The sequence below is a fragment of the Scyliorhinus canicula genome, chromosome 6, assembly GCF_902713615.1.
Source record: "Scyliorhinus canicula chromosome 6, sScyCan1.1, whole genome shotgun sequence".
NCBI lineage: Eukaryota > Metazoa > Chordata > Chondrichthyes > Carcharhiniformes > Scyliorhinidae > Scyliorhinus > Scyliorhinus canicula.
The window spans coordinates 112,290,966-112,317,593 of record NC_052151.1 but is presented as its reverse complement, the minus strand read 5'-3'; the positions used below and the strand labels follow the sequence as shown (position 1 = coordinate 112,317,593).

The window sequence follows — 26,628 nt, the reverse complement described above, 5'->3', positions numbered from 1 at the left end:
AGAGTGCAGGACAGCACGTCAGGTACAGCAACAGGCAAACCTAAAAACATGTCCTCCACAACCTCAACCGTCTTCCTTTGTGCTAGGGATGACTTCCACCATTGGAGACACTTCCTCCTGATTCCATTGGTTTCAATTTTCCGAGGGCACTAGATGAAATGCTGCCTTGATGTCAAGGGCAATTACTCTCAACTCACCTCTGGAGTTCAGCTCTTTTGTCCATATTTGAACCAAGGTTGTAGATCAGATAAAAGCTCTGCTGCATCAGGTTCGAATGGTAATGGACAACTAAACAATTAACTGGAATATCCCCACCCTCAATGCTGGGAGGGGGGCCAGCACATCAATACAAAATACAAGACACAACAGTTGCAACCAACTTAAGTCAGAAGGGCCATATAGATTATCCCTCTCAGTCACCTTCTGAGGTCCCCAGCATCCCAGATGCCAGTCTTCAGCCAATTTGATTCACTCCACATAATATCAAGAAATGGCAGAATAGATTGAACAAAGGCTTTGGGCCCTGACTATGTCCCAGCAGTGGTACTGAAGACTCGCGCCTCCAGAATGTGCCATGCTGTTCCAGTATAGCTACAACACAGGCATTTAACCAACAATGTTGCTTCACAGCTCCAGGGTCCCAGGTTTGATTCCGGCTTGGGTCACTGTCTGTACGGAGTCTGCACATCCTCCCAGTGTGTGCGTGGGTTTCCTCCGGGTGCTCCGGTTTCCTCCCACAGTCACAAAGATGTGCAAGTTAGGTGGATTGCCCATGATAAATTGCCCTTAGTGTCCAATATTGCCCTTAGTGTTGGGTGGGGTTACTGGGTTACTGGGTTATGGGGATAGGGTGGAGGTGTTGACCTTGGGTAGGGTGCTCTTTGCAAGAGCCGGTGCAGACTCGATGGGCCGAATGGCCTCCTTCTGCATTGTAAATTCTATGATGAAACGGCTCAGACATAAAAAGGCAGGAAAATTCAATCTGGCCAACCAGTACCCTATCAGTCTACCCTTAATCATCAGTAAAGTGATGTAAGGTGTCGTTGACACTGCAATCAAGCAGCATTTACACAGTATTAACCTGCTTACGAATGCCCAGCTTGGCCACTCAGCTTCTGACCTTATTACAACCTTGGTTCAAATATGGACAAAGAGCCAAACTCCAGAGGTGAGGTGAGAGTGTTTGTCCTTGACGTCAAGACAGCATTTCACCTAGTGCGCCATCAAGGAGCCCCAGCAAAATTAAAGCCAATGGGAATCAGGAGGAAAATTCTCTACTGTTGGAAGTCATACCTAGAATAAAGGAAGATGGTTGTGGTTTTTGGAGGCCGATTATTTTAGCCACAGAACATGAGTGAATGTCCTAGGCCCAACTATCTTCAGCTACGTCATCAATGACCTTTCCTCCAGAACGAGGTCAAAAGTTCGCTGATGGCTGCATGGTGTTCAGCGCCATTCGTGACCCTTCATATACTGAAGCAGTCCATGCCCATATGCAGTAAGACCTGGACAACATTCAGGCTTGGGCTGATAAGTGTCAAGGAACATTCACACAATACAAATGCCAGACAATGACCCTTTCAACTGTAGAGAATTTAACCATCTCTCTTTGACATTCAATGGCATTACCATGATGGAATCCTTTCTATCAACATCCTGGGGTTACCAATGACCAGAGAATGAACTGGACAAGCCATAAAAATACAATGCTACAAGAGCAGGTCAGTGCTGGGAACTCTGCAGTGAATAATTCATCTCCTGACTCCCCAATGCCTGTCCATCAGCTACAAGGCCAAAGAAAAATTATATAGGTTTCACATCCATGTAGACTTCTTGTGGGAACAGATAGAGCTAACTACAGAAAATGAGGCACGGCAGCACATTGCCGCAATGTACAGGAGTGTGATGGAGTACTCTCCACTTGTATGGATGTGTCGATGGTGGTAGGAGTGGATATTTAAGGTGGTGAATAGCATGCTTTGTCCTGGATGGTGCTGAGCTTCTTGAGTGTTATTGGAACTGCACTCATCCAGACAAGGGGAGAGTATTCCAACACACTTCTGACTTGTTCCTTTTCGATGGTGGACAGACTTTGGGGAGTCAGGAGATGAGTTACTCTTCACAGAATTCGCAGCCTCTGACCTGTTCTTGTAGCTACAATATTTCTATGGCTATTCCAGTTTAGTTTCTGGTCAATGGTAATCCCAGGATGTTGATAGTTGGGGATTCAGCGATAGTAATGTCATTGAACGTCAAGGGATGATGGTTAGATTCTCTCTTGTTGGAGATAGTCATTGTCTGGCACTTGTGTGACGCGAATATTACTTCCCATTTATCGGCCCAAGCTTGAATGTTGTCCAGGCCGTGCTGCATTTGCGCATGCACTGTTTCAGAATCGGTGGAATGCGAATGATGCTAAACACTGTACAATCATCAGCGAAGATTCCAATTTCCAACCTTATGATGGAGTCATTGATGAAGCATCGTTGGGCCACGGATGCTACACTGAGGAACATCTGTAGTGATTGGACTGGATTTGTTTCTTGTCACGTGTACAGAGAAAAGTATTTTTCTGCGAGCAGCTCAACAGATCATTAAGTACATGGGAAGAAAAGGGAATTAAAGAAAATACATAATAGGGCAACACTAGGTATACAATGTAACTACATAAGCACCGGCATCGGATGAAGCACATAGGGGTGTAGTGTTAATGAGGTCAGTCCATAAGAGGGTTGTTTAAGAGTCTGGTAACAGTAGGGAAGAAGCTGTTTTTGAGCCTGTTTGTGCGTGTTCTCAAACTTCTGTACCTCCTGCCCGATGGAAGAAGTTGGAAGAGTGAGTAAGCCAGGTGGGAGGAGTGGGATATCCCGGGATTGCAATTATTTACTGCCAACCACCACAACCATCTTCCGTTCTGCCAGGTATGACTCCCAACAAGTGGAGAGTTACCCCCCACCACCCGATTCCCATTGACTGCAGTTTTGCTACTGCTCCTTGATGTCAAATGTCACCTCACCTCTGGAGTTCAGCTTTTTATTCATGTTTGGACTCAAGCTGTAATTAGGTCAGTAGCTGAGTGGCCCTGGTGGAACACAAACTCAACGTCGGTGACCACATTACTGCTGAGTAAGTGCCACTAGATAACACTAATGACGATCCCATCAATAATTTTGCTGATGATCAAGAGCAGATTGATGGGATGTTAATTTGCTGGCTTGGATTTGTCCTGCTTTTTCTGGGCAGGACAAACCTGGGCAATTTTCCACATCGGTGGGTAGATGCTAGTGTTGTTGCTGTACTTGAACAGCTTGGCTAAGGGCGCAGACTTCAGTATTATTGCTGGAATAGCCTTTGCAGTGTCAACATCTAATTGCGAGTCCATTCTGCCCATATACAAATGGGCATGATCCTTATGGAAATGAAGTACAAGAAAATAAGCAAGCTTTTAAAGAATGCAACATACTCACTGTGGGCAGAATTGGGCTGAAGGTGTTTAATTTGGTCATCCAGTGCTTGCTTTTCAGGAATTAACTGAGTCAACATATTCTGAAGCTCCTAAAAGAACACATACAGTAGAGGAACATATTTTAGCTGGGTTTTAAGTAAAGTAAAACTTATCTTAAAGGCAGGTATTCTCAGAAAATATTCATATAAGCAGTTGGACTCAACCAAAGCTAATTGCCTCATCGGATCTGAACTCTTCCATCACCAGTCTCTGTGGCTGGCTTCCCATTTCACCGACACACTGTCCTCCACTCATTCTCTGTGATTCATCCCTGTCAAGATCCTGTTTAATCCATGTCCACTTCAAAGAATTCAAAGTCTGATATCAATGCAGTTTCATTGGCTTTGATATTAACCCCATCCTCATGATGGGCAAGAGAGTCCAGGAGAAGGAGTTAAAAATTGAAATTCACTAAACCCGTCTCCAACACACCACACACGTGCCTGCCGTCATCACCACGCTATATCAGGGCTTCCAACTTTCTCGTGGAGAGGCGGAATGTTTATTGACATATTTAACTTGGGTTCATAAAGTGCAATTGGGTGTCTTAATTCAAATGAACTGATGCTGTAAAACCGGCCCTCGCAAATCAATATACTACCATTCAGCAAAATAAAACCAAAATACTGCAGATGTTGGAAATCTGAAATAAAAACACAAAATCAGAAATAGAGTTAACATTTCAAATCCATACAATTCTTCTTCAGAGATGGACAGATACAAATGTGGTGGATTGTATACTGTGAATGGGGGTTGAGCTGGTAGAACAAAATAGGTCAGGAGTAGGTGGGAGCTCAGGAGAGATTTGACAAAGATGTCATGGGCAAAAGGCAAAGGTAGTGTTTATGATAGTGTTAAAGACTAAAGAAGGTGCTAATAGTGGCAAAAAGGTAAGATAGCTGGACATGGAAAAATTTATCGACTTTGCTTCCATTTTTCAACTTTCTCATGACCAATCTGACACTTCCCTTACTTCTCTGTCCCCCTTTCCAGTGATAGACTACCAATCTACATTACAAGCCCACCAACTCCCACAGCTACCTTAACTACAGCTCCTCACACCATACTTCCTTGTAAGCATTCCATCCCATTCTCCTCAGTTTCTCACCCAACATCATATCTGTTCCGATGATGCTACCTTCCAGATTTGTCCATTTTCCTGAGCCGAGGCTTCCCCCCAGCTGTGGTTGACAGGACCCTCAACTGTATTTAACATTTGTTTTAATATAAGCTTACTTGTGACAATAAAAAGATTATTATTATTTTCACCCCACCAGTTTACCACATTCATAGGATCATCCTCCACCACTTCTGCTAAATCCAGCACATATTCCCCTCACCTTCCCAAAGCATTAATAGGGACCTTTCCTCCCATGACAGCCTGGTCCATTCCTCCATCACCCCCACTCCTCGTTCCTTTCCCATGCAATTGCAGAAGGTCTGCCTCTTTACCTTTTCCCTCCGTAATGTCCGAGGCCTTTCAGGTGAAGCAGTGATTTACTTGTACCTCCTTCAATTTTCTCCTCACAATGTGGTCCCCTCTATGTTGGGGAGACTAAATGCAGACAGGCAGACCTGGTGTTTGGAGAACACCTTTGCTCAAGCACAACCCCAACCTATCTGTCGCTTGCCATTTCAACTCACAAGCTTGCTCTCATGCACACATTTCAGTCCTTTGCCTGCTGCAATGTTCCAGTGAAGCCCAACTGAAATCAGCCTTCATGGTGGAGGACACCAATAACATTCCAAAAATACTAAATAATCAAGGGGCAAAAAAGGGAGAGGGGTGAGTAAATAAATACAATAACTATGATAAAAGAAAAAGTACTAGGAAAACTAATGGGACTAAATACCGATAAGTTCCCTGGGCCTTATGGGTTGCATCCTAAGATTTTAAAGGAAGTAGTAACAGTGATAGTGAATGCAGTGGTCATAATCTTCCAAGAATCCTTAAATTCAGGAAAAGTCCCAGAGGATTGGAAAACTGCCAATTGTTAGAACACCCTTATTCAAATAGGGAGGGAGATAAAAACATTTATAGGCCAGTTAGCTTAACATCTGTCATTGGGAAAATGTTCAAGTTTATTATAAGGATGTAATAGCAGAGCATTTAGAAATACATAATATAATTAAGCAGAGTCAACACGGCTTCATGAAGGAAAAACTACGCCTGACAAATCTATTAGACTTCTTTGAGATGGTAATGAGCAGGATAGATGATAGGGAACCAGTAGATGGAAGAAACTTGGATTTCCAAAAAGTGTTCGATTAGTTACTAATCAAAAATCTACTTAATAAGATAAGAGCCCATGGTGTTGAGGTAGTAGTATATTAGCATGGAAAAGGATTGACAAACTGATAGAAGGCAGAATTTGGATAAGAGGGGAATTTTCAGGATGGCAACTTGTAACTAGTGGAGTGCCACAGGGTGCTTGAGCCACAATTATTTACAATATATATTATGACTGAGATGAGTAAAGTGAATGTACTATTGCCAAGTTTGGGAATGACACAAAAATAGGTGGGAAGACAAGTGGCGAGGACGACACAAAGAGTCTACAGAGGGATGTAGACAGGTTAAGTGAGTGGGCAAAAATTGGCAGATGCCATATTATGATAAAAGAATGAAGTTATGCACTTTGAGAGGAAGAATAAAGGAGCTGAATATTATTTAAATGGAGAAAGACTGCAAAAAACTGCAGCACAGAGTGCTTTGGGAGCTTTTCGTGAATAATTCACAAACAGCTAGCAGCCAAGTTCAGAAGGTAATAGGGAAGGCAAATGAAATATTGGCCTTTTTTTCAAAGGAAAGGGAGTATAAAAATAAGGAAGTCTTGCTAAAACTATACAAGGCACTAGTTGGACCACACCTGGAATACTGTGAACAGTTTTGGTCCGCTTATCTCAGGAAGGATAGATTGGCATTGGAGGCAGTCCAGAGGAGGTTCAGTAGGTTGATCCCGGGTATGGTGGGATTTTCTTATGAGGAGAGGTTGAGTAGGCTGAGCCTGTACTCATTGGAGTTTAGAAGAATGAGACAACCTTATTGAGACATAAAGGATTCTCAGTGGGCTTGAGAGGGTAGATGTTGAGAGGTTGTTTCCCCTTGTGAAAGAGTCTAGGACCCGAGGGCATAATCTCAGAGTAAGGGGTCGCCCATTAACGACAGAGGTGAGGAGGAATTTCATCTCTCAGAGGGTAGTGAAAATGTCAAATTCTTTACCCCAAAGGGTTGTAGAGATTCGGTCATTAATCATGTTCAAGGCTGAGATAGACAGATTTTTAATCAGTCAGGGAATCAAGGGTTATGGGGATAAGGCAGAAAAGTGGAGTTGAGGATTATATCAGTTCAATTAGGATCTCATTGAATGGCGAAGCAGACTGAATGGGCCGAATGGCCTATTTCTGCTCCCATGTCTTAAGGTCTCTTCAGCAATAGAAAATCCATCACATTTCTACCTCTCTTCCGAAGTGAAGAGAAATCATACGGACTTGAAACATTAACTCTGTTTCTCTCTTCAGAGATATTGCTCGACCTGCTATGTTTTTCTATTTTTGCTACCATTCAGTAGTGTACCTACTGGAGCCCTGTGTCACTGTGCCTCCATTTTAATCTGTGTATTAAAGTAGTGCAAACTTAAATCAGTCTGCCCTATCTTCATCTTCATCTGCCCCATACTCCATCTTCGAGGTTTTCCCAATATGAAAGATTTGGTATTGTTAGCCTCACTCAAGAAGATTAATCAGATTTGACTACATATTTTTGTTAAATAAAGGTGGAGTCAAGCTCGAAAAGAAATATTTAGGCCACTACCTGGAGCTGTTGCTGTAAAAGGTTTACTTCTATTCGCCTCTGGTCATGTTTCTTGTTTACCAGATTCAGTTCATTTTTTTGAACTTCCTTTCTGCTTTGCACTTCGTGCACTCTGCTCGTCACATTTTGCTGCTTCTCAGTCTGAAACAGATTAGAGTTTTGGTCACATTTAGGAGGAAAAAATGAAAACACCAACATTAATTGCACTGAGCCAAGAGAAAGTACAATGGCACCACATTCATGCGGGCCATGTGGGCAGGGACAGATAATTTTGAAAATGAAACACTGCACCACATTGCCGCAATGACTTACTAGTAATAATCAAAAGGAGTACCTATTTGATTTTCTAGGTTTAATTCAGTGAGCTGATAATTGCTCATTCAGTGGAATATCCTGCTCTATCTACCCACAAGTTGGTTAATCTTGGTGGGAACTACACTCGGGGAAATCTTATTCATTCAATGGTGATTTGCCACTTTACTGTATTGCAGTTTTGCTGTTCCAGCCCACAATGCATTGTAGTCAATATCCTCATAAAAATAGTTCTATCAGGTGCAAAAAAAGTCTCTCAGGCCCACACATTTATTTTTTGACGGTTAACAAGTTTCTTTTACTTTTCTCAGCAGAACTAAGATTGTCAACAATCTAATATTTATACATTGTGACTTATCTGACAGGGATTAACTATGCACAGTCAATGTTAGCAAAATCTGTAAACACTATGGGCAGGATTCTCCGCCCAGCGACGCCGGAATTGCCATCGAGGTGGTGAATCGGGCGTAAGCCGAAATTAGAGGTCGAGACTGGGCGCCTAACAGAAAGCCATGCTCCAGTGCCTCAATGGCAGCGTGTAACGGACATTAGCATATCATTAACGGGCCTGACTCAGTAGTCTCCAGCCTCACGATGCTCCCCCTCTGCCAAGAGGAAGTGACACCGGCATGGTTCACATGTGGTATTTAAAAACGGGAACCGGGTGCCTTGGCTGCTGAGGGTGAGAGGAGCCCATAAAGGTGCAGAGCGCCACTGAACATATGGGTGCCCCCTCCCCATTAGGCCACCCCCCCTAGGAAACCCTAGCTGATCCATAAACGGGACGTGCGTGCGCAGCCAGTGGCCCACCAGGTACTGGCACCTCATACGAGGCGTTACCCCACTGGGTGCAGAGCATATCCCAAATAGTGGATGCATGCACCCTGACATTTGTCACCTTCCCTAGCACATTGCTCGCCCCAGGGCAGATGCCCCACCAGTAGTCAGCCCACCCGCAGGAACACCGGCCGGCCCCAAGCCCTGCCTCCCAGTGCGTATCTGCTCCCTCCATCCTGCCCGTGCATTGCAAAGAGAACCCAAGTTACAATACAGCTACGGTCCTAACAGGTGCTGACCCAGCACTTTCCGCAGTTTCTGCCCGCACACATGCCAGTCGGTGACACACATTGCCCCCTGCAACAAGGTGGCACCCTGCTGGCAGAGTAGCGCGCACTCAGACTTCCATGCACGGGTGCATCTGCACCACAACGGATGTCCTGTATGCCTGGAAGGCACAGTACATAACCTTCAATGTGGACTGATTCCACCAGTTTATCCGGGTAGTGGGATTTGCCGCAATCGCTGGCATGCCCCAGGTCCAGGGGGTGATTGACAGGATGCATGTTCCGCTATGGGCATCGGCGCATATGGGGATGCCCCTCATCAAACAGAAGGGATTCCACTCGATGAATGTGTAGCTAGCGAGTGACCATCAGCTGCACCATGCATGCCTGCGCTCGATATCCACGCAGCATGCATGTCTCCTTTGTCCTGGCACACTCAACAGTGCCCGGCACCTATGAGGCATGCCCCCGGGAAAGGCGCTGGCTCCTGGGTTACCCGCTGCAGTCATGGCTGATAATGTCTATCCGGAGGCCCCAGACCAACACGGAGAACCACTATAACAACGTCCATGCAGTGTCCAAGGGCATCCGTGTGCTGAAGGCATGGTTCAGGTGCCTGTACCGCTCAGGGCGGGCCCTCCAGTACAGCAGTGTGAGGGTTTCCCGCAACATGGTGGACTGCTGTGTCTTCCACAGGGCGGGGAAACATGCTGGAGAAGGTGGAGGAATGGCATGCTTCGTCCAACGAGGAGGATGTGGAGGACATTGGGCCCAGCCAGGCACAGGAGGCCACATGATATGTGCGCCACGGCCACCACGCATAAGACAACTTGATTGCCTCCAGGTTCGCCAACTATGTTGGCCACCATCAGCTCCACCTTCCCGGGCCAACCCCAAAAACCGGTCGCCCTGCCATGTCACGCACCGGCTAGGCCCACACCTCTGACCCAAGCCTGTGCCGCCTCCGAGCACGGCCACTAGTGGTACCCTCATGTTGATGAAGGAGAGAGAGGAGTTAGGAGCCTGCAGGGGCATTGTTCTGGTGGGCCGCCTGATATCCTGCCAATGGATGGTGGCCAGGTTGGCGGGTGGGGTGGTCTGGTGGAAGGTGGGGTGCAGGGTACTCACACAGCCAGTATCACTCTGCAGGACCAGTGACCAAGATGGGTAATCAGTGGGGTACGCAACAAGGTGGCTGTCTTGCAGGTCGCGATATTAGTGGTCTGTCCCTGGACACCGCCCCAGTCCTGTGGGGGGGTCACCCCGGGTACATGGCCCTTACCCCCGTCCCACCCCATGACCCTGTCAACCCTCCTGCCCCAGCCAGTGACCGGCAGGCAGCCCACGGTCATGCCTCTCCGTGTCCTACCTCCTCTCTCTCCATCATCAGCCATGATGCCAGTTTTACGATATTTAAAAGCACAAGTGAACTGCGCCCATCGCGGGAACTTAGCCCACCGGAGGCGGAGAATTCCGAGTCGAGCCTGCTAATAATATACAAATGGTGTGTATTGTACATGCGTTCCGAAACGCATTGACGCCGCTGTCGAGGTGATGGAGAATTGTAATTTGCCGTCAAATTGGCACCCACTGCGATTTTGTCATCAGAACCTATTCTCTACCCACTCGCGTTCCCTGATTTTGGCGTCAGCCAACGAAGAACCCTTTCCCATGCCTCTCAAGCAGAGAATCCAGCCCTGTACCTTTCAGATGTCTGACCTTATCTAAAAACAAAGAGAGGTGTTACATTCAAAACTGTACTTTTAACAAATAGATTTTGAATGAAGAAATATACGATAAACTTTTAAAAGATTGCCGTTAAAAGTTTCAGGAACCCACAATAATGTTGCATTCAATTTTATTAAAATTTTGGAGCGGCATGGTGTCACAGTGGTTAGCACTGCTGCCTCACCACGCTGAGGACCTGGGTTCAATCCGTGCCCCGGGTGACTGTCCGTATGGAGTTTGCACATTCTCCCAGTGTCTGCATGGGTCTCAACTCCACAACCCAAAAAGATATGCAGGGTAGGTGAATTGAGCACGCTAAATTGCCCCTTCATTGGAAAAACAAAAGAATTGGATACTCTAAATTGATTTTTAACTTTTTTTTAAAAACCAAAATTACTTATTTTGCAGAGAAAATCAAGTCTGAATAAACTGAATAGGTTCACAGCTGAATCTAATAAGCATTCATTTTTGACCAGAGCTTCAATCAATAACCATTGAACTGTTCATTATTTTTCAAAATGCAGTGAGAATTTTAAAACTGCTTTCTCGAAATATCTGTGCTCCAAAAATTCTGAGAATTAATTACTATCCACATAAAGTTGTCTTTTGGGCAGTACAGTAGCATTGTGGATAGCATAATTGCTTCACAGCTCCAGGGTCCCAGGTACGATTTCGGCTTGGGTCACTGTGCGGAGTCTGCACATCCTCCCCGTGTGTGCGTGTGTTTCCTCCGGGTACTCCGGTTTCCTCCCACAGTCCAAAGATGTGCAGGTTAGGCGGATTGGCCATGATAAATTGCCCTTTGTGTCCAAAATTGCCCTTAGTGTTGGGTGGGGTTACTGGGTTATGGGGATATGGTGGAGGTGTTGACCTTGGGTAGGGTGCTCTTTGCAAGAGCCTGTGCAGACTCGATGGGCCGAATGGCCTCCTTCTGCACTGTAAATTCTATGATCTATGAAAACTAGGCCAACTGAAATGTACAGTGAACCTCTGGCAACTCTGGCTGTGTTTTAAGGGCAACTGCTTACCATTCTATTTTAAAATATTGCACATCAATGGTGAGGGATTGGCGGGGTTCTCCTTTCACTATGTTCTTCTTTTCATTTGTTTCTGCTGTACATTCAAATATTGAAAACTGCAATTCAAACAGTGTGTGCATGCTTGTGTTTGCGTGCGTGTAGTTGAAATATAAACTATTGAAACTGTTGAATCTGTAGTTACCCAAACCTCATTCAATATCAGTCAATGACAGGATTTTATTTCTACGAAACACTTGTTGCAATGCGTACGATAGGTTGAATGAAAGGGGAGAAGTCAGAATTTACTACAGTTTAGAATGAATTTGATTTTCCTGGTATCGGATCTAGATGTTCTCGATCTCCCCAGCTCGGTTAATACAATAAACGGAAGGAGGGAGGAACAGATGCCTGTAAAAGGGTTTATTTGTATGATTTTACATCCAAGATCTCAACATTTTTAATATTTTTTTAATATATAAATTTAGAGTACCCAATTTTTTTTTCTAATTAAGGGGCAATTTAGCATGGCCAATCCACCTACTCTGCACATTTTTGTGTTGTAGGGGCGAAACCCACGCAGACACGGGGAGAATGTGCAAACTTCACACGGACAGTGACCCAGAGCCGGGATCGAACCTGGGACCTCAGCGCCATGAGGCAGCTGTGCTAACCACTAGGCCACCGTGCTGCCCCTCAAGATCTCAATATTAACGAACTACGGCAAAAATAGATCCACACCAGCCATGTGAATTATGAATCATACTTGCTGGGTCCTGCACATCTACTTACTAATGCCTCCAGTTCAAGTTCCAGGCTTTTTCTTTTGGCCTTTAAATGGACAATTTCATCTTGTTCCCGGTTTCGCTGGTTGAGGAGTTCTTGTCGCCGGATCCGCTCCCACTCAAGCTGACGCTGACGTTCAAGTTCCTGCTTAGCTGCCTAAAGGTACACAACAAATGCAAAAGTAGCTCGAGAACACTGGCGTCGTAAAATAATTCAACTTTACAATGCAAAATCGAGATAAAGGAAAATGCTCAAAAAACCACCAAACAAAAAAATATGTTTTTATAATTTTTAGAAAATTAAGTTTAAAAAGATGCCAAATTAGTTTCTTATTGGCATTATCCGAGATGACAATTCACAAGTCCCATCACATTATAGATATGTTGCCATTCTGAGAGATTAAAACTGCTTCTGTTTTATGCTTCACACCAGCTCTGTAAAATACAACTCTCCGAATCCATACAAGTTACCAGAACTCTATGAAGTAAAGCCCACTTTTGCGATCTAACTCGTAATGTTGAACTGTCTCAAGGAAATTCCACGCAAGTACCATTTATATATGTATACAGTATATGCACACACACACACATGCAGAAAGGAAGCAATTTTAGATTTTGAGAGTAGTGGTAAACCATTGTGTAAATGGAGCACATAGCTTCTGGTTGTAATAAGTTGTTAAGCCACAGGTCACTTGGAGTTTACTCTCTTAGATTGTACATCGTAAGCATATCGGGTCAGATCTAGACTCACACTCTTTGGCACACTTTATGATTTATTTCTCCTCCCTGTCAAGTATAGATCCCCAGCAACCTCTGCCAATATTGTATAAGCTGGGTGTTAGGAGGTAAATAAACAGCAGTTTGGGGTGACTGTACAGAAATCCAACCACATTCTCCCCACAGCCATGACATGAAGTCATGAAATTTACAATCATAAGATCATGACTTCAAAACACAGCACATTGAAACTGAGATGATTCGCAGATTCTTTCAAACTAATGTAAGATTCAAATTCCTCCATCTTGTGCCTACTGCCCGCAGAATCTACAAAATGCACTGTTTCCAGTTTAAAAATCTTTATTGCAAACCTCTCGTTTTTCGATTTCTTTCCTCCTTTGCTCTTCCTTTTGTCTTTCCAACTCGCGTTGCTTCTCCAAACGTTTCTCCAGATCAAGCTGCCTTTTCCGTTCCTGCTCTTGCAGTTCACGCTCCTTTCTCTCATATTCCTCCCTTGCCCGCTGTGCTCTACGATCAGCCTCCCGCTGTTGCTGCTCCAGAAGGGTCTGACGCCTCCGCTCCAGCTCCGCATTCCCTTTTTCATAGTTTGCTTTTCTTTTATCCTCAAAAGTGACTGTAAATATCAATTGCAATCAGTTCTAAAAAAAATTAAGTATGAGTACAACTTCACTCATCAGCAGTGAAAATCTAATAGAGCAATACATGCAAACCTTTTCTTTTGGACTTTTGTGAGCTCATTTTTGACTATTTGCTTGCTATGTTTTTTTCTGCACATTAACAAGACTATGCCTTTATATAGCACCTATAATATGGTAAAAGTGTCCCATGGGGCTTCACAACAATTATCAGTCAAAATCTGCCATTGAAGCGCAGGAGGAGATATTACGACATATTGGTCAACGGCGTGAGGTTTTTAGGAGAATGTTAAAGGAGGAGAGTCGTGGAGAGAAGAAGTTGTGAAGGAGGGAATGGTTCTTAATGTGTTGGGTATCGATGCTCTGGAATCAAATTTGATTGAATGGTGGAGCAGATGGGACGAATGGCCTAATTCTGCTCATATGTCTTATGGTCCAAGTCTCCTGAGACAGTACCTTCCAAACCCCCGACCACTACCAAGATCAAGGGAAATAGATACACGTGAACACCACCACCTGGAAGTCCCCTCCAAGCCATTCACCCCCCTGACTTAAAAATATATAATCATTCCTTCACTGTCACTGGGTCAAAATCCTGGAACCCCCTCTCTAACATGCGAGTGTACCTTTTCCACATGGATTGTAACGGTTCAGAAAAGCAGCTCTTCACCACCTTCTCAAGGTCTATAAGGAATGGGCAATATAGAACATAGAACAGTACAGCACAGAACAGGCCCTTCGGCCCTCAATGTTGTGCCGAGCCATGATCACTCTACTCAAACCCACGTATCCACCCTATACCCGTAACCCAACAACCCCCCCCCCCCCCTAACCTTACTTTTATTAGGACACTACGGGCAATTTAGCATGGCCAATCCACCTAACCCGCACATCTTTGGACTGTGGGAGGAAACCGGAGCACCCGGAGGAAACCCACGCACACAGGGGGAGGACGTGCAGACTCCACACAGACAGTGACCCAGCCGGGAATCGAACCTGGGACCCTGGAGCTGTGAAGCATTTATGCTAACCACCATGCTACCCTGCTGCCAATATATGCTGGTATCGCCAGTGAAGTCCATATTCCTTAAGTGATTGTCTTTAAATCCAGCCCCTTCATGATTTTTAATACCGCTATCAAATCTCCTCGTAGCCTTTTCTTCTCCAAAGAGAACAGTCCCAATCTCTCCAATCTATCTTCATAACTGATTTTCTCATCCCTGGAATCTCCTGAACTGTACACAATACTCCAGCGAAGGTCTTAAGTTCCATATAACCTCCTTACTATTGAAATCTATGCCCCTATTATTAAAGCCCAGAATACTTTTCAAAAAATAAATTTAGAGTACCCAATTCTTTTTTCCAATTGAGGGGCAATTTAGCAAGAACAATCCACCTACATAGAACATAGAACACTACAGCGCAGTACGGGCCCTTCGGCCCTCGATGTTGCGCCGACCTGTGAAACCATCTGAAGCCTATCTGACCTACACTATTCCATTTTCATCCATATGTCTATCCAGTGACCACTTAAATGCCCTTAAAGTTGGCGAGTCTACTACTGTTGCAGGCAGGGCGTTCCACACCCCTACTACTCTCTGAGTGAAGAAACTGCCTCTGATATCTGTCCTATATCTATCACCCCTCAATTTAAAGCTATGTCCCCTCGTGTTGGTCATTACCATCCGAGGAAAAAGACTCTCACTGTCCACCCTATCTAACCCTCTGACTATCTTATATGTCTCTATTAAGTCACCTCTCAGCCTTCTCCTCTCTAACGAAAACAACCTCAATTCCCTGAGCCTTTCCTCGTAAGACCGTCCCTCCATACCAGGCAACATCCTAGTAAATCTCCTCTGAACCCTTTCCAAAGCTTCCACATCCTTCCTATAATGTGGTGACCAGAACTGCACGCGGTACTCCAGGTGCGGCCGCACCAGAGTTATGTACAGCTGCAGCATGACCTTGTGGTTCCGAAACTCAATCACCCTGCTGATAAAGGCTAGCACACCATATGCCTTCTTAACAGCCCTATTAACCTGGGTGGCAACTTTCAGGGATCTATGTACCTGGATGCCGAGATCTCTCTGTTCATCTACACTACCAAGAATCTTGCCATTAGCCCAGTACTCTGCATTCCTGTTACTCCTTCCAAAGTGAACCACCTCACGCTTTTCCGCATTAAACTCCATCTGCCACCTCTCAGCCCAGCTCTGCAGCTTATCTATGTCCCTCTGTATCCTATAACATCCTTCAGCACTATCCACAACTCCACCGACCTTCGTGTCATCTGCAAATTGACTAACCCATCCTTCTACACCCTCTTCCAGGTCATTTATAAAAATGACAAACAGCAGTGGCCCCAAAACAGATCCTTGCGGTACACCACTAGTAACTCCAGGATGAACATTTGGCATCAACCACCACCCTCTGTCTTCTTTCAGCTAGCCAATTACTGATCCAAACCGCTAAATCACCTTCAATTCCATACTTCCTTATTTTCTGCAATAGCCTACCGTGGGGAACCTTATCAAACGCCTTACTGAAATCCATATACACCACACCTACCCTGCACATCTTTGGGTTGTGGGGGTGAGACCTACGCAAACATGGGGAGAATGTGCAAACTCCACACGGACAGTGACCCGGGATCGAACCGGTTCCACGGCGCCGTGAGGCAGCAGTGCTTTTTTTTTTTTTGCAAAGCCAGAGCTCAGAGAGTGGACAGGGGCAAACCCCTAATCCAGCTCTTTGCCTGCTGTGAAAGACAATTCAAATTGAATCCAATTCATGATGCCCACAAGAGAGACATACCAGATCCGGGCATTACACCTGACCTCACGCACATCTTAGCTAAAAGGCCGAGAAGCGATTGGGGCAGCAGTGCTAACCACTGCGTCACCATGCTGCCTTACAGCCTAGAATACTATATGAATTTTTTTTTTTTTTTATAAATGTTTTTATTCAGTTTTCATATTTTATATTGAACAAATTACAAATTGTTAGGAGAGAAAAAGAACAAAAAAAAAACAAACAAACACGCAAAAATTAACATACATATTTACAGGTAAGCATCTTCGTAGTGGTAACTGCGCCCGCCCCCCCCCCCCCCCCCCCCCCCCACCCCTCAACATGTTTATTTAGTTGGTTTTGGGCCTTAGCTAGCCATCGAACCCCCGTACCGAACCTGTAGCCCCCCCCCCCCCTCCCGCTACCTTCCCCCGACTATTCTTCCTCTTGTACATTGGCCACAAATAGGTCCCGGAACAGTTGCATGAATGGCTCCCACGTTCTGTGGAAGCCGTCGTCCGACCCTCGGATGGCAAATTTGATTTTCTCCATTTGGAGAGATTCCGAGAGGTCGGACAGCCAGTCCGCAGCTCTGGGCGGTGCTGCTGACCGCCAGCCAAACAGGATTCTACGGCGGGCGATCAGGGAGGCAAAGGCAAGGGCGTCCGCCCTCCTCCCCAGGAATAGATCTGGCTGTTCTGAAACCCCGAAGACCGCCACTATCGGGCATGGCTCCACCCTCACTCCCACCACTTTGGACATAACCTCCAAGAAGGCTGTCCAGTACTCCACGAGTCTGGGGCAAGACCAGAACATGTGGGCGTGGTTGGCCGGGCCTCTTTGGCACCGTTCACATCTGTCTTCCACCTCCGGGAAGAACCTACTCATACGGGTTCTTGTTAAGTGGGCTCTATGTACCACTTTTAGTTGCGTCAGGCTGAGCCTTGCGCACGTGGAGGTGGAGTTGACCCTATGCAGTGCTTCGCTCCAGAGTCCCCACCCTATCTCCATCCCCAGGTCGTCCTCCCATTTCCTCCTTGTTGCGTCCAGTACGGTGTCGTCCCTATCTACCAGTCGGTCATACATGTCACTACAGTTCCCTTTCTCTAGGATACTTGCGTCCAGTAGGTCTTCCAGTAGTGTCTGTCGTGGCGGTTGTGGGTACGTCCTTGTCTCCTTTCGTAGGAAGTTTTGAGCTGCAGGTACCGTAGCTCGTTCCCCCCAGCTAGCTGAAATTTCTCTGTCAGTTCGTCCAGTGTTGCGATCCTGTCGTCCGTGTATAGGTCCCTGACTGTCAGTGTCCCCCCGTCCTGCCTCCACCTTTTGAAGGTGGCGTCAGTCAGTGCTGGTGTGAACCTATGGTTGTTGCAGATGGGAGCCCTGTTCGACATTTGGTCAGGCCAAGTTGCTGCCGCAGTTGGTTCCAGGATTGGAGGGTGGCTGTCACCACTGGGCTGCTGGAGTGTTTTTTGGGTGGGGATGGGAGTGCTGCCGTGGCGAGGGCCCGGAGGGAGGTTCCCATGCAGGAGGCCTCCTCCGCACGCACCCACTCAGCCTCTGGCTCCTGGATCCATCCCCTTACTCGCTCGGCTGTTGCTGCCCAGTGGTAGAATTGTAGATTCGGGAGGGCTAGCCCTCCCCTGGTTTTTGTTTTTTGTAAGACCTTCTTTGGGATCCTAGCATTTTTACCCCCCCATACGAACGCCATGATGAGTTTGTCCAGCGCTTTGAAAAAGGCCTTGGGGATGTAGATCGGAATGGATCTAAACAGGAAGAGGAACCTGGGCAGTACGTTCATTTTGATCGTCTGAACTCTCCCCGCGAGGGAGAGCGGGAGTGTGTTCCATCTTTGCAGGTCCTTTTTAACTTCCTCCGTCAGGCTGGTGAGGTTCCAACTATATGAATTTTTAACTGCTCTCTCTCCATCTGTCCTGCCATCTTTAGAGATCAATACACATATACATCCCTTAGCAATTGCACTCTTGATTTTATATTGTCTCTCCTCCTACCAAAAGGGATCACCTCATACCTATCCGCATTGAACATCATCTGCCACCTATCCCAATGAATAGCAGACAAACTGAATAGTTACTTCTTCATGGTGGAAGACACTAGCTGGATGCCAGAGCTCCAGGTGAATCAGGGGGCAGAGATGAGTGCAGTGGCAATCACTAAGGAGAAGGTTCTTGGGAAACTGAAAGATCTGAAGGTGGATAAGTCACCTGGATCGGATGGTCCCTAGGGTTCTAAAAAGAGATAGCAGAGGAGATTGTGGAGGCATTGCCGGTGATCTTTCAGGAATGATTGGAGGCAGGAAGGGTCCCAGAGGACTGGAAAGTGTCTAATGTAATACCATGTAAGACTATTTTCTAAATGGGGAAATGCTTAGCAAATCAGAAGCACAAAGAGACTTGGGAGTCCTTGTTCTCTTAGTTAACTTGCAGGTTCAGTCGGCAGTTAGGAATGCAAATGCAATGCATTCATGTCAAGAGTGCAAGAATACATGACCAGGGATGCACTTCTGAGGCTGTATAAGGCTCTGGTCAGACCCCATTTGGAGTATTGTGAGCAGTTTTGGGCCCTGTATCTAAGGAAATATGTGTTGGCCTTGGAAAGGGTCCAGAGGAGGTTCACAAGAATGATCCCTGGAATGAACAGCTTGTCGTAGAGGAACGGTTGAGGACTCTGGGTCTGTACTCGTTAGAGTTTAGAAGGATGAGGGGGGATCTTATTGAAACTTACAGGATACTGCGTGGCCTGGATAGAGTGGACGTGGAGAGGATATTTCCACTTGCTGGAAAAACTAGAACCAGAGGACACAATTTCAGATTAAAGGGACGATCCTTCAAAACAGATGAGGAGGGATTTCTTCAGCCAGAGGATGGTGAATCTGTGGAACTCTTTGCCGCAGAAGGCTGTGAAGGCCAAATCACTGAGTGTCTTTAAGACAGAGACAGATAGATTTTTGATCAATAGGGGCATCAGGTGTTATGGGGGAGAAGGCAGGAGAATGGAGATGAGAAAAATATCAGCCATGATTGAATGGCGGAGCAGACTCAATAGGCCGAGTGGCCTAATTCTGCTTCTATGTCTTATGGTCTATCCGCCCACTCCACCAACTTGTCTATGACCTTTTGAAGTTCTGTACTGTCCTCACAGTTTCAATGTTTCCAAGTTTTGAATCATCTACAAACTTTGAAATTGTCCCCTACACAAAAAGATCTTGATCAGGGTTTTTCAAATTGTGGGCTGCAACCCACAGGTGGGTGTCAGAAGGGCCGCGAAGGGAGGATCAAACTGCGTCTCGCTGCACCCATCAGCCGCTAACACACAATTTCCTTACGGCAGCAATCAGAAGCCTGCAGAGTAAATCCTATCTAAAATGTCAAATCAGTCCCCTCCTTACACAAACAGATTACAATGAGGACAGATTTGACCATTAGGAATCCTGCCTTATTGCAACAGATGTTTAGCAATATTTCTCCTTTAACTGTTTTAAATAAGTGATTTCAGTGCACTGTCTTTGGTTTCAGGGACATAGGAGCTGATAGATGTATACTGATCAGGAAGATCACAATAGAGTGAATGCAGTTCAGGGGAAGTGACTGTAGGTCAGAACAGAATTACGCTTCATATCTTAAAATCCTTTCCTAATTTGTGCTCAGCATTTCTGCCTGGAAATGTGATAAAGCTGGATGCTGATGAGTGAACGGTGTTTAAGGTGGCATTTCCTACCAAATAGTTAAAGCACGGGAGGCAACTTCTCTAATGAAGGGTAGGATTGACAAGATCATAAACGTCGTAGCTAATCAATTTATTTATCTATTGACTAAGGGAGGGAGTCATTTAATGTTATAATAATAATAATTGCTTATAAATGATAAGAGGTGAAATTGCACATTAACTCAAAGGCAAATATATATGGCCCTGTCCGAAATTCAGTTCTAATTGCGTAATATATTTTCTTTTTAAATTTAAAATACCCAATTATTTTTGTCCAATTAATAGGCAATTTAGCGTGGTCAATTCCCCCAACCTGCACATCTTTGGGTTGTTGGGGGTGAGACTCACGCAGACACGGGGAGAATGTGCAAACTCCACAGAGACAGTGATCAAACCAGGGACCTCAGCGGCGTGATGCAGCAGTGCTAACCGCTGTGCCACCATGACACCCTATTGCTTAATATAATTGAGCACTGGGCATGTTTAGAAAGATCTGCAAATGGATTCAGACAGTTTTGTGACTGTTTCACCCTCCACACAATTGACCACAAAAATTGTCAGTCCCTTCTCTCTCTATATGAATTAAATGCTGGCCCACCTGTGCTGATTTCATGTTTCTGAATGGGCATATATTCAATCACATAACTCATCCAGTTAATATAACTTACAGCGGTTTAAACACATGGAATATGAAAGACACCATGTTGCTGAGAAAGGAGAGACAGGAGGTTGGTTTCTCCAATTCGGAGACTGATTGCTGACACCGGCATGGGAACCCTGGCGTTTTACGACCGGAAAAAGGGCGCAAAATGTCCACCCCCCCCCCCCCCCCCCCTCAGGGGGGTCTGGGGGGGGGGTAGCAGGCACGCAGCATAGAGCACCCAGCTTTAGATGCGGATACGACCCCCGCCCCCCTTTGACTGTGGCAGCACTGAACTTAGTCCATAGCCGCCATGCAGAGTTCCCAAAAATAAATACCACATACGACCACCGTCGTCCGGAACCTGGCCCAACAGGGGCAGATTCTCGGGGCGAGGGTCTCAGGTAACGTCCTGGGGCCATCTTGACGGCGTGAGGTGTACTCCGAGTACACCGTTTCGGAGGGGGCAGAGCATTGCAAAAGCGCATCGCCCTGATTTCAGCGCCAAATTTGATTCTCCACCCATCGCCGAACACGATTTTGGTGTCGGAGACTGGGAATCCTGCCCAGGATGTCAGAAAAAGGATAGCTTTTTACTTTCTCTTACCCTTCATTTTGAGCTGCATATCTGCGAACAATAATTAAAACTGTGAAATTATATCTTGGAATATGTTTCATAATACAAGGGTAGAACCCTATAAATACTCAGCTAGCCAAACAGCAAGTTCAATGACATAAAAAGAAATGGCTGAACTTTTCTGGTAGATGGCCTTCCATATCAGTCATCAGGAGCTGCTTGATCTGCCGAGTATTTCCATGATTGTCTGTTTGAAATTTGGATACTTTGCATCTGGGGGTTGGTTAGCTCAATTATCCCTTCCTTACCAAATGTTGATATAAATTAAATGCACCAGGGGCTACTGGATAGTGATTAAGAATAGGAAAATAAGATTATTTTCTTTCTCTCCCTTGACCGGGGAAAGAAAACTTTAGTATCCCAAAAACTGTCTTGACTCAGGATAGACTGGGTAAGCAAACATTGGTGCCAAAGGTCGGCTGGCGTGGATCCCGCAGGGCGGCCAGTTCACAAAAGTGGCTCCTGGAGAAGAACGTTTTGAAAAACACTGATCTCGATCATTAATATATATCAGGAAGAGCAAAGGACCCTGGGTTTCACCCCCACAATCCAAAAGATGTGCAGGGTAGGTGAATTGGCCACGCTAAATTGCCCCTTAATTGGAAAAAAATGAATTGGGTACTCTAAATTTTTTTTTTTTAAATGAGGAGCAATGGTCCCAATACCAACCCCTGGAGAACTCCACTATGAACCTTCCTCCATCCCAGATGTTTCCGATGACTCCGTCATTTTGTATCCACATTGCTACCGTCCCTTTTATTCCATGAACTTTCTTACATGGCTGTTGTGTTAGACTGCATTGAATACTTTTTGAAAGTCCACATATACCACATCATCAACATTACCCTCATCAACCATCTGTTACTTCTACAAAAGATTTCAGCCGGTTATAAGCTAGGGAACTTTAAGTTATTCATGAAGGCCCACCTTCTCAACCTTGCCCCTAGCCGGAGATGTGGTGAACCTCAGGTTAAATCAACACCAGTCAACTCTCCCCCTCAAAGGGGAAAGCAGCTTATGATCATCTGGGACTATGGCGACTTTACCTTACCTTTAAGTAGAAGCCTTTAAACTTTACACTATGCTAATATAGTACTTTAATGTAACTTAGATTACAATAATGCGATTTGCTATGTATTTGATAATGTGCATGGTTGGCGTTATGTGCACATTAGCAGCATTGCTTATGTGTTAGCAACCTACGTTCACCATCACAATGTTTATGGCATGCACAAACAAACAATACTGCATTCTGTAATGAGTTCTTAAAGCTTAATGAATGTGTGAGACATTCACTATTAACATTTTGGACGAGATGAGAATAGCAATCATAATTTATTTTACACTTAATACTATGCTATACATTAATGCAAGAGAGAAATAAGATACATGCAGGGTCGCAGATTTACCAGGTGACTTTTTTTGGGCATCCTGGATTTCCTGTGCTATTTCCTGATACTGAGCTGGGGTTCCATTTATTCCATCACCCAATTTGCTTGATCTAAATAGGGAAAAAAACAGAATAACTACAGTCTTCTCCAATTTTGTATTTATACAGCTAAAAGCACTTCATGCATGATTTCAAAGGGCTGTTTTAATGATCAACTATGTCACAAATTTCACAATGGCACAGGTTGCAGAATGTTAGATTCCTTCTGTAAAAAATGGAGTCAAATGGAGTAAGAATGAAGGAAAGGGAGCATCTGCTTTTCTAACAGGTATTACTGAATTAACTTTAAATGGTTACCACCCATTTTTGGCTTCATAATGCTTTAAAAACAATGCGAAATGTATAACAAATGAATGAACATCAGAAAAGAGGCTAATATTCTTAGATCCATTCCCTTATCAGAACTCTGATCGAAGGTTTTGTTCAGGTTGTCTCTTCTGAAGTTATTAGTTAAAACAGCTAAATCAGCATATCAACAATCCAGGTCATTTCTTGTCCACCTCTCAGCATGGGGTCTGGGACAGAATAGGAGCAATATTGAGTATTTTTGTCTTGTAAATGCAGAATACAGAGTATGTGGGATTATTGTCGGAATACATAAAACAAAAGGTTTTATTTAAGAAATTAACATATTGTGCTAGCATTAGATTCCTTATCAAATGAACTGAGCTCTGCACAGTTACACCGAAGCACATATATTACTTGCAGTTTGATATTTAAATTATGTATAATCTTCCAAATAGAATATTTTTGGCTTAGAGCATGCTCTCAAACACCGAAAAATTATTCAGCAGAAAAAATAAGTTTTCTGGGAGGAGGGGGAATGTTTCAAGCATCACTGGAAAATAAATGTAATACTTGCAGCACTCACATTTCCCTTCAGCAATTTCTAAATCCATATAACTTGCAAACCATACTGTGTACAAGTTCTTATCCACAATAAAAACTGTTGAACATTGTTGCTGCTTAAATCACACCAAGCCCATGAACTACTGTACATTATCTAAATGTTTGTCTTAAAATGACAAAGGACCTTTTCCAGAAGTCAGCTTTTGCAAGGTTTCCAGGTTGGCTTGTATGACAGTGGATCCTTGGATGAAATCGAGAGGCTGGTCAGGTCACATTCACAGAGCTCTACCAATGAAGTATGGTGTAGCCCTGATGAGTATCGAGAGGAAATTACAATGTATGGATCACTCACCTAAGTGAAGGGGGTGTCAGCTCTGGGGGAAGCGCGAGGGGAAGAGGTTGACCAGACTTGGCCATTTCAATCAAATGCATTGCTAAAATAAACTCTTCTGCTCTGAGCTTTCCATCCTGGTCAACATCTGCCAGGTTCCTGTAATTCAACAGTGTAACAGAGAAAGAGACTTAATGCATTTTTTTATGTTGGCTTTCTAAACAAAGTAGTTTCTCTAAACATGACAAGATGATTCGAAAGCAAAAATCAAAAATATTTCAACATTTGGTCAAAGGCCACAATTTCAAGCTATGATTTGTTCAAAGGCCGCCGGTTTCACCAGGATCTTTCCAGTCATAATGGTAGGTGGCACCCAATGTGGGATCGTTTAAAATATTTTACAATTTCTTTTCAATGCTTTAAATTTCTCATTCTTCAATTAGTTTGAAAGTGACCAAGGCTCAAGGCACCATGCATTGTCCAGACATCACCATGCAAGCTGGGAAGGTAAATCAGGACTGTTTAAATATACGTCCGGACCACTGGTGATGCATTGACACTAACGAAGCCTTGCCACTGTGAGATGTTCTCTCCTCCCTATTGTGCAACAAAACAAATAGGAAGAATTTCCTCATTTTGCTTTGGTTTAACAAAATTGCTTTTTAAACCTAACCATTATTTAGCTCCCCATTTTCCAAGTGGTCTGGTTTAGCTCAGTGGGCTAAACAGCTGGATTGCACTGCAGAACAAATCCAGCTGAGATTTCTGAATTCTTCCTCCCTGTACCCGAGCAGGTATCGGAATGTGGAGACTAAGGGCTTTTCACAGTAACTTCATTGCAGTGTTAATGTAAGCCTACTTGTGACAATAAAGATTATTTATTTACCAGTCACAAGGCCCAATCACCCACTCCACTCCAACAGCAGATTATTGCTTGGTCCCTACTCCCTATGCTCTAACATTTCATGAAGTGCTTTCAGTCACTCAACATTCCACATACATGCTGCTAACTGTGGGAACTACCTCTTCACCTCTGTCTTTCGGTCGTCAGACATCTAACATCCAGTCTTGGATGAACCCCAATTTCCTGTCATTAAACATCAGTAAGACTACGGTCATTTTCTTTGGCCCACTAGCATAAACTCCGTACCCTTGTCAATAATTTCAAGGACATCGGCCACCACGGTTTCTGTTCCCACCAGCACAGTTCTGCCTTCCTATCCCCAGGATTCACCAATTCTGTCCTTGCTAACCTACATTGACACCTGCTCCCCCCCCCCCCCCCGCCCCACCCACCCCACGCCCACTTGCAGCAATTTACAATTCTCAGCTTAGTATCTAATTACTTTCAAAGGCTGATTCGTCCCTGCATTTATAACCTCAAGTGCTGTACCTTCCAACACTTTTTTCTCCCAAGTTTATCTTTTACTGTAATCACCCTCTTTTCACTCCACAATTGGTGACATTTCTTTCAGCTCCAGAATTTCCTCCCTCTCCATAAAACCCTCTTTGATCAAGTTTTTTGGTTACCTCTACTACACCCCCTTCTTTGAGTCAGAATTCAATTGTGTCTGATTACACCTCTGTGAAGTACTTCTCAATTTTTTTCTACATTTGAAGTGTTATATAATTGCAGGCTGGCGCTGTTGTCAGTTGTTCCGTTGCTTTCTATCAAATGTCTCCCAGAACACCGCTTAGCTCTTCCATCATGCTTTCAACACTAACCCCCATCACTACATGATCCTTTCCATTTCCAGCACTCATTTTTGTTAAACACCTTGAGAAGCTCTTTAGCATGAAAAGTGCTACATTATGACTGTCATTTGTTTTTAATAAGAACAAACAGATGCTGTACCCAGCAGGTTTTCCTCATTGCATTTCAACCAGATTGCAATTTATAATAAAAAACATAACAGGCTTTAAAAATCACCAACAGGAAATATCATACTGTGTTAAACTTTGCAATATTCAACAAACAGTGTCTTGAATTAAATCTGAAAGCCCATTAATTGGGTGGTCATACTCTGTGTTCACAGAACATCTGTAGGGAATGCATAATTACCCCAGAACTCACCATATGGTAGCTAGTTGGTTATGCGACAAATTGGACTGTACAAGAGCATATCTGGCTTGGGGGCCTGAAAACAAAGTCAAATCATTAGCAGACTAACACATTGCACTTGCAACAACCAGGGGCATTGCCCCACATTCAATTAATCTTCGTCATTCGCCCTACATAACTTTTTACCATTTCTGATCAAAATATTTGAAATTCTCATTTAATTTGTATTGGTGTAGATGGTTACTACAGTGTTAACTGAACTATTACCATCCATTCATATTTAGCAAAACCTGGATTAATCACCATTTCTAATCATAACTGGACAAAGGTAGAGCAAGCAGGCAGCCGCACCAAGTTCAGGAGTTAATGCAGCATCTGAATGCTGGAAAAACTTGCAGCTGTGGTTCTGTGAAGTGTCTGGAGCTCCGTTTTAAATATATCCCCAAACTATTGCTCTACTAACACAAACAATAATACTTTCAACAATATATAAATATTCTTATTGAATTAGAATGGAAATCATCACTATGGCAGAGTACATCCTCCATA

General features: G+C 44.4%; 1 protein-coding gene across 1 annotated transcript in view; it reads right to left on the bottom strand.

Moving 5' to 3' along the window:
• Positions 1-26,628, bottom strand: part of LOC119967399 (intersectin-2-like) — a 323,719-nt gene that overhangs the window by 156,385 nt on the left and 140,706 nt on the right. The window contains exons 10-16 of the mRNA XM_038799906.1: positions 26,092-26,155; positions 24,039-24,176; positions 22,797-22,888; positions 13,313-13,575; positions 12,232-12,381; positions 7,320-7,460; positions 3,468-3,555 (exon numbers count right to left, since the gene is read on the bottom strand). Coding sequence (XP_038655834.1) covers positions 3,468-3,555; positions 7,320-7,460; positions 12,232-12,381; positions 13,313-13,575; positions 22,797-22,888; positions 24,039-24,176; positions 26,092-26,155 — 936 coding nt within the window. The remainder of the gene's footprint in view (positions 1-3,467; positions 3,556-7,319; positions 7,461-12,231; positions 12,382-13,312; positions 13,576-22,796; positions 22,889-24,038; positions 24,177-26,091; positions 26,156-26,628) is intronic.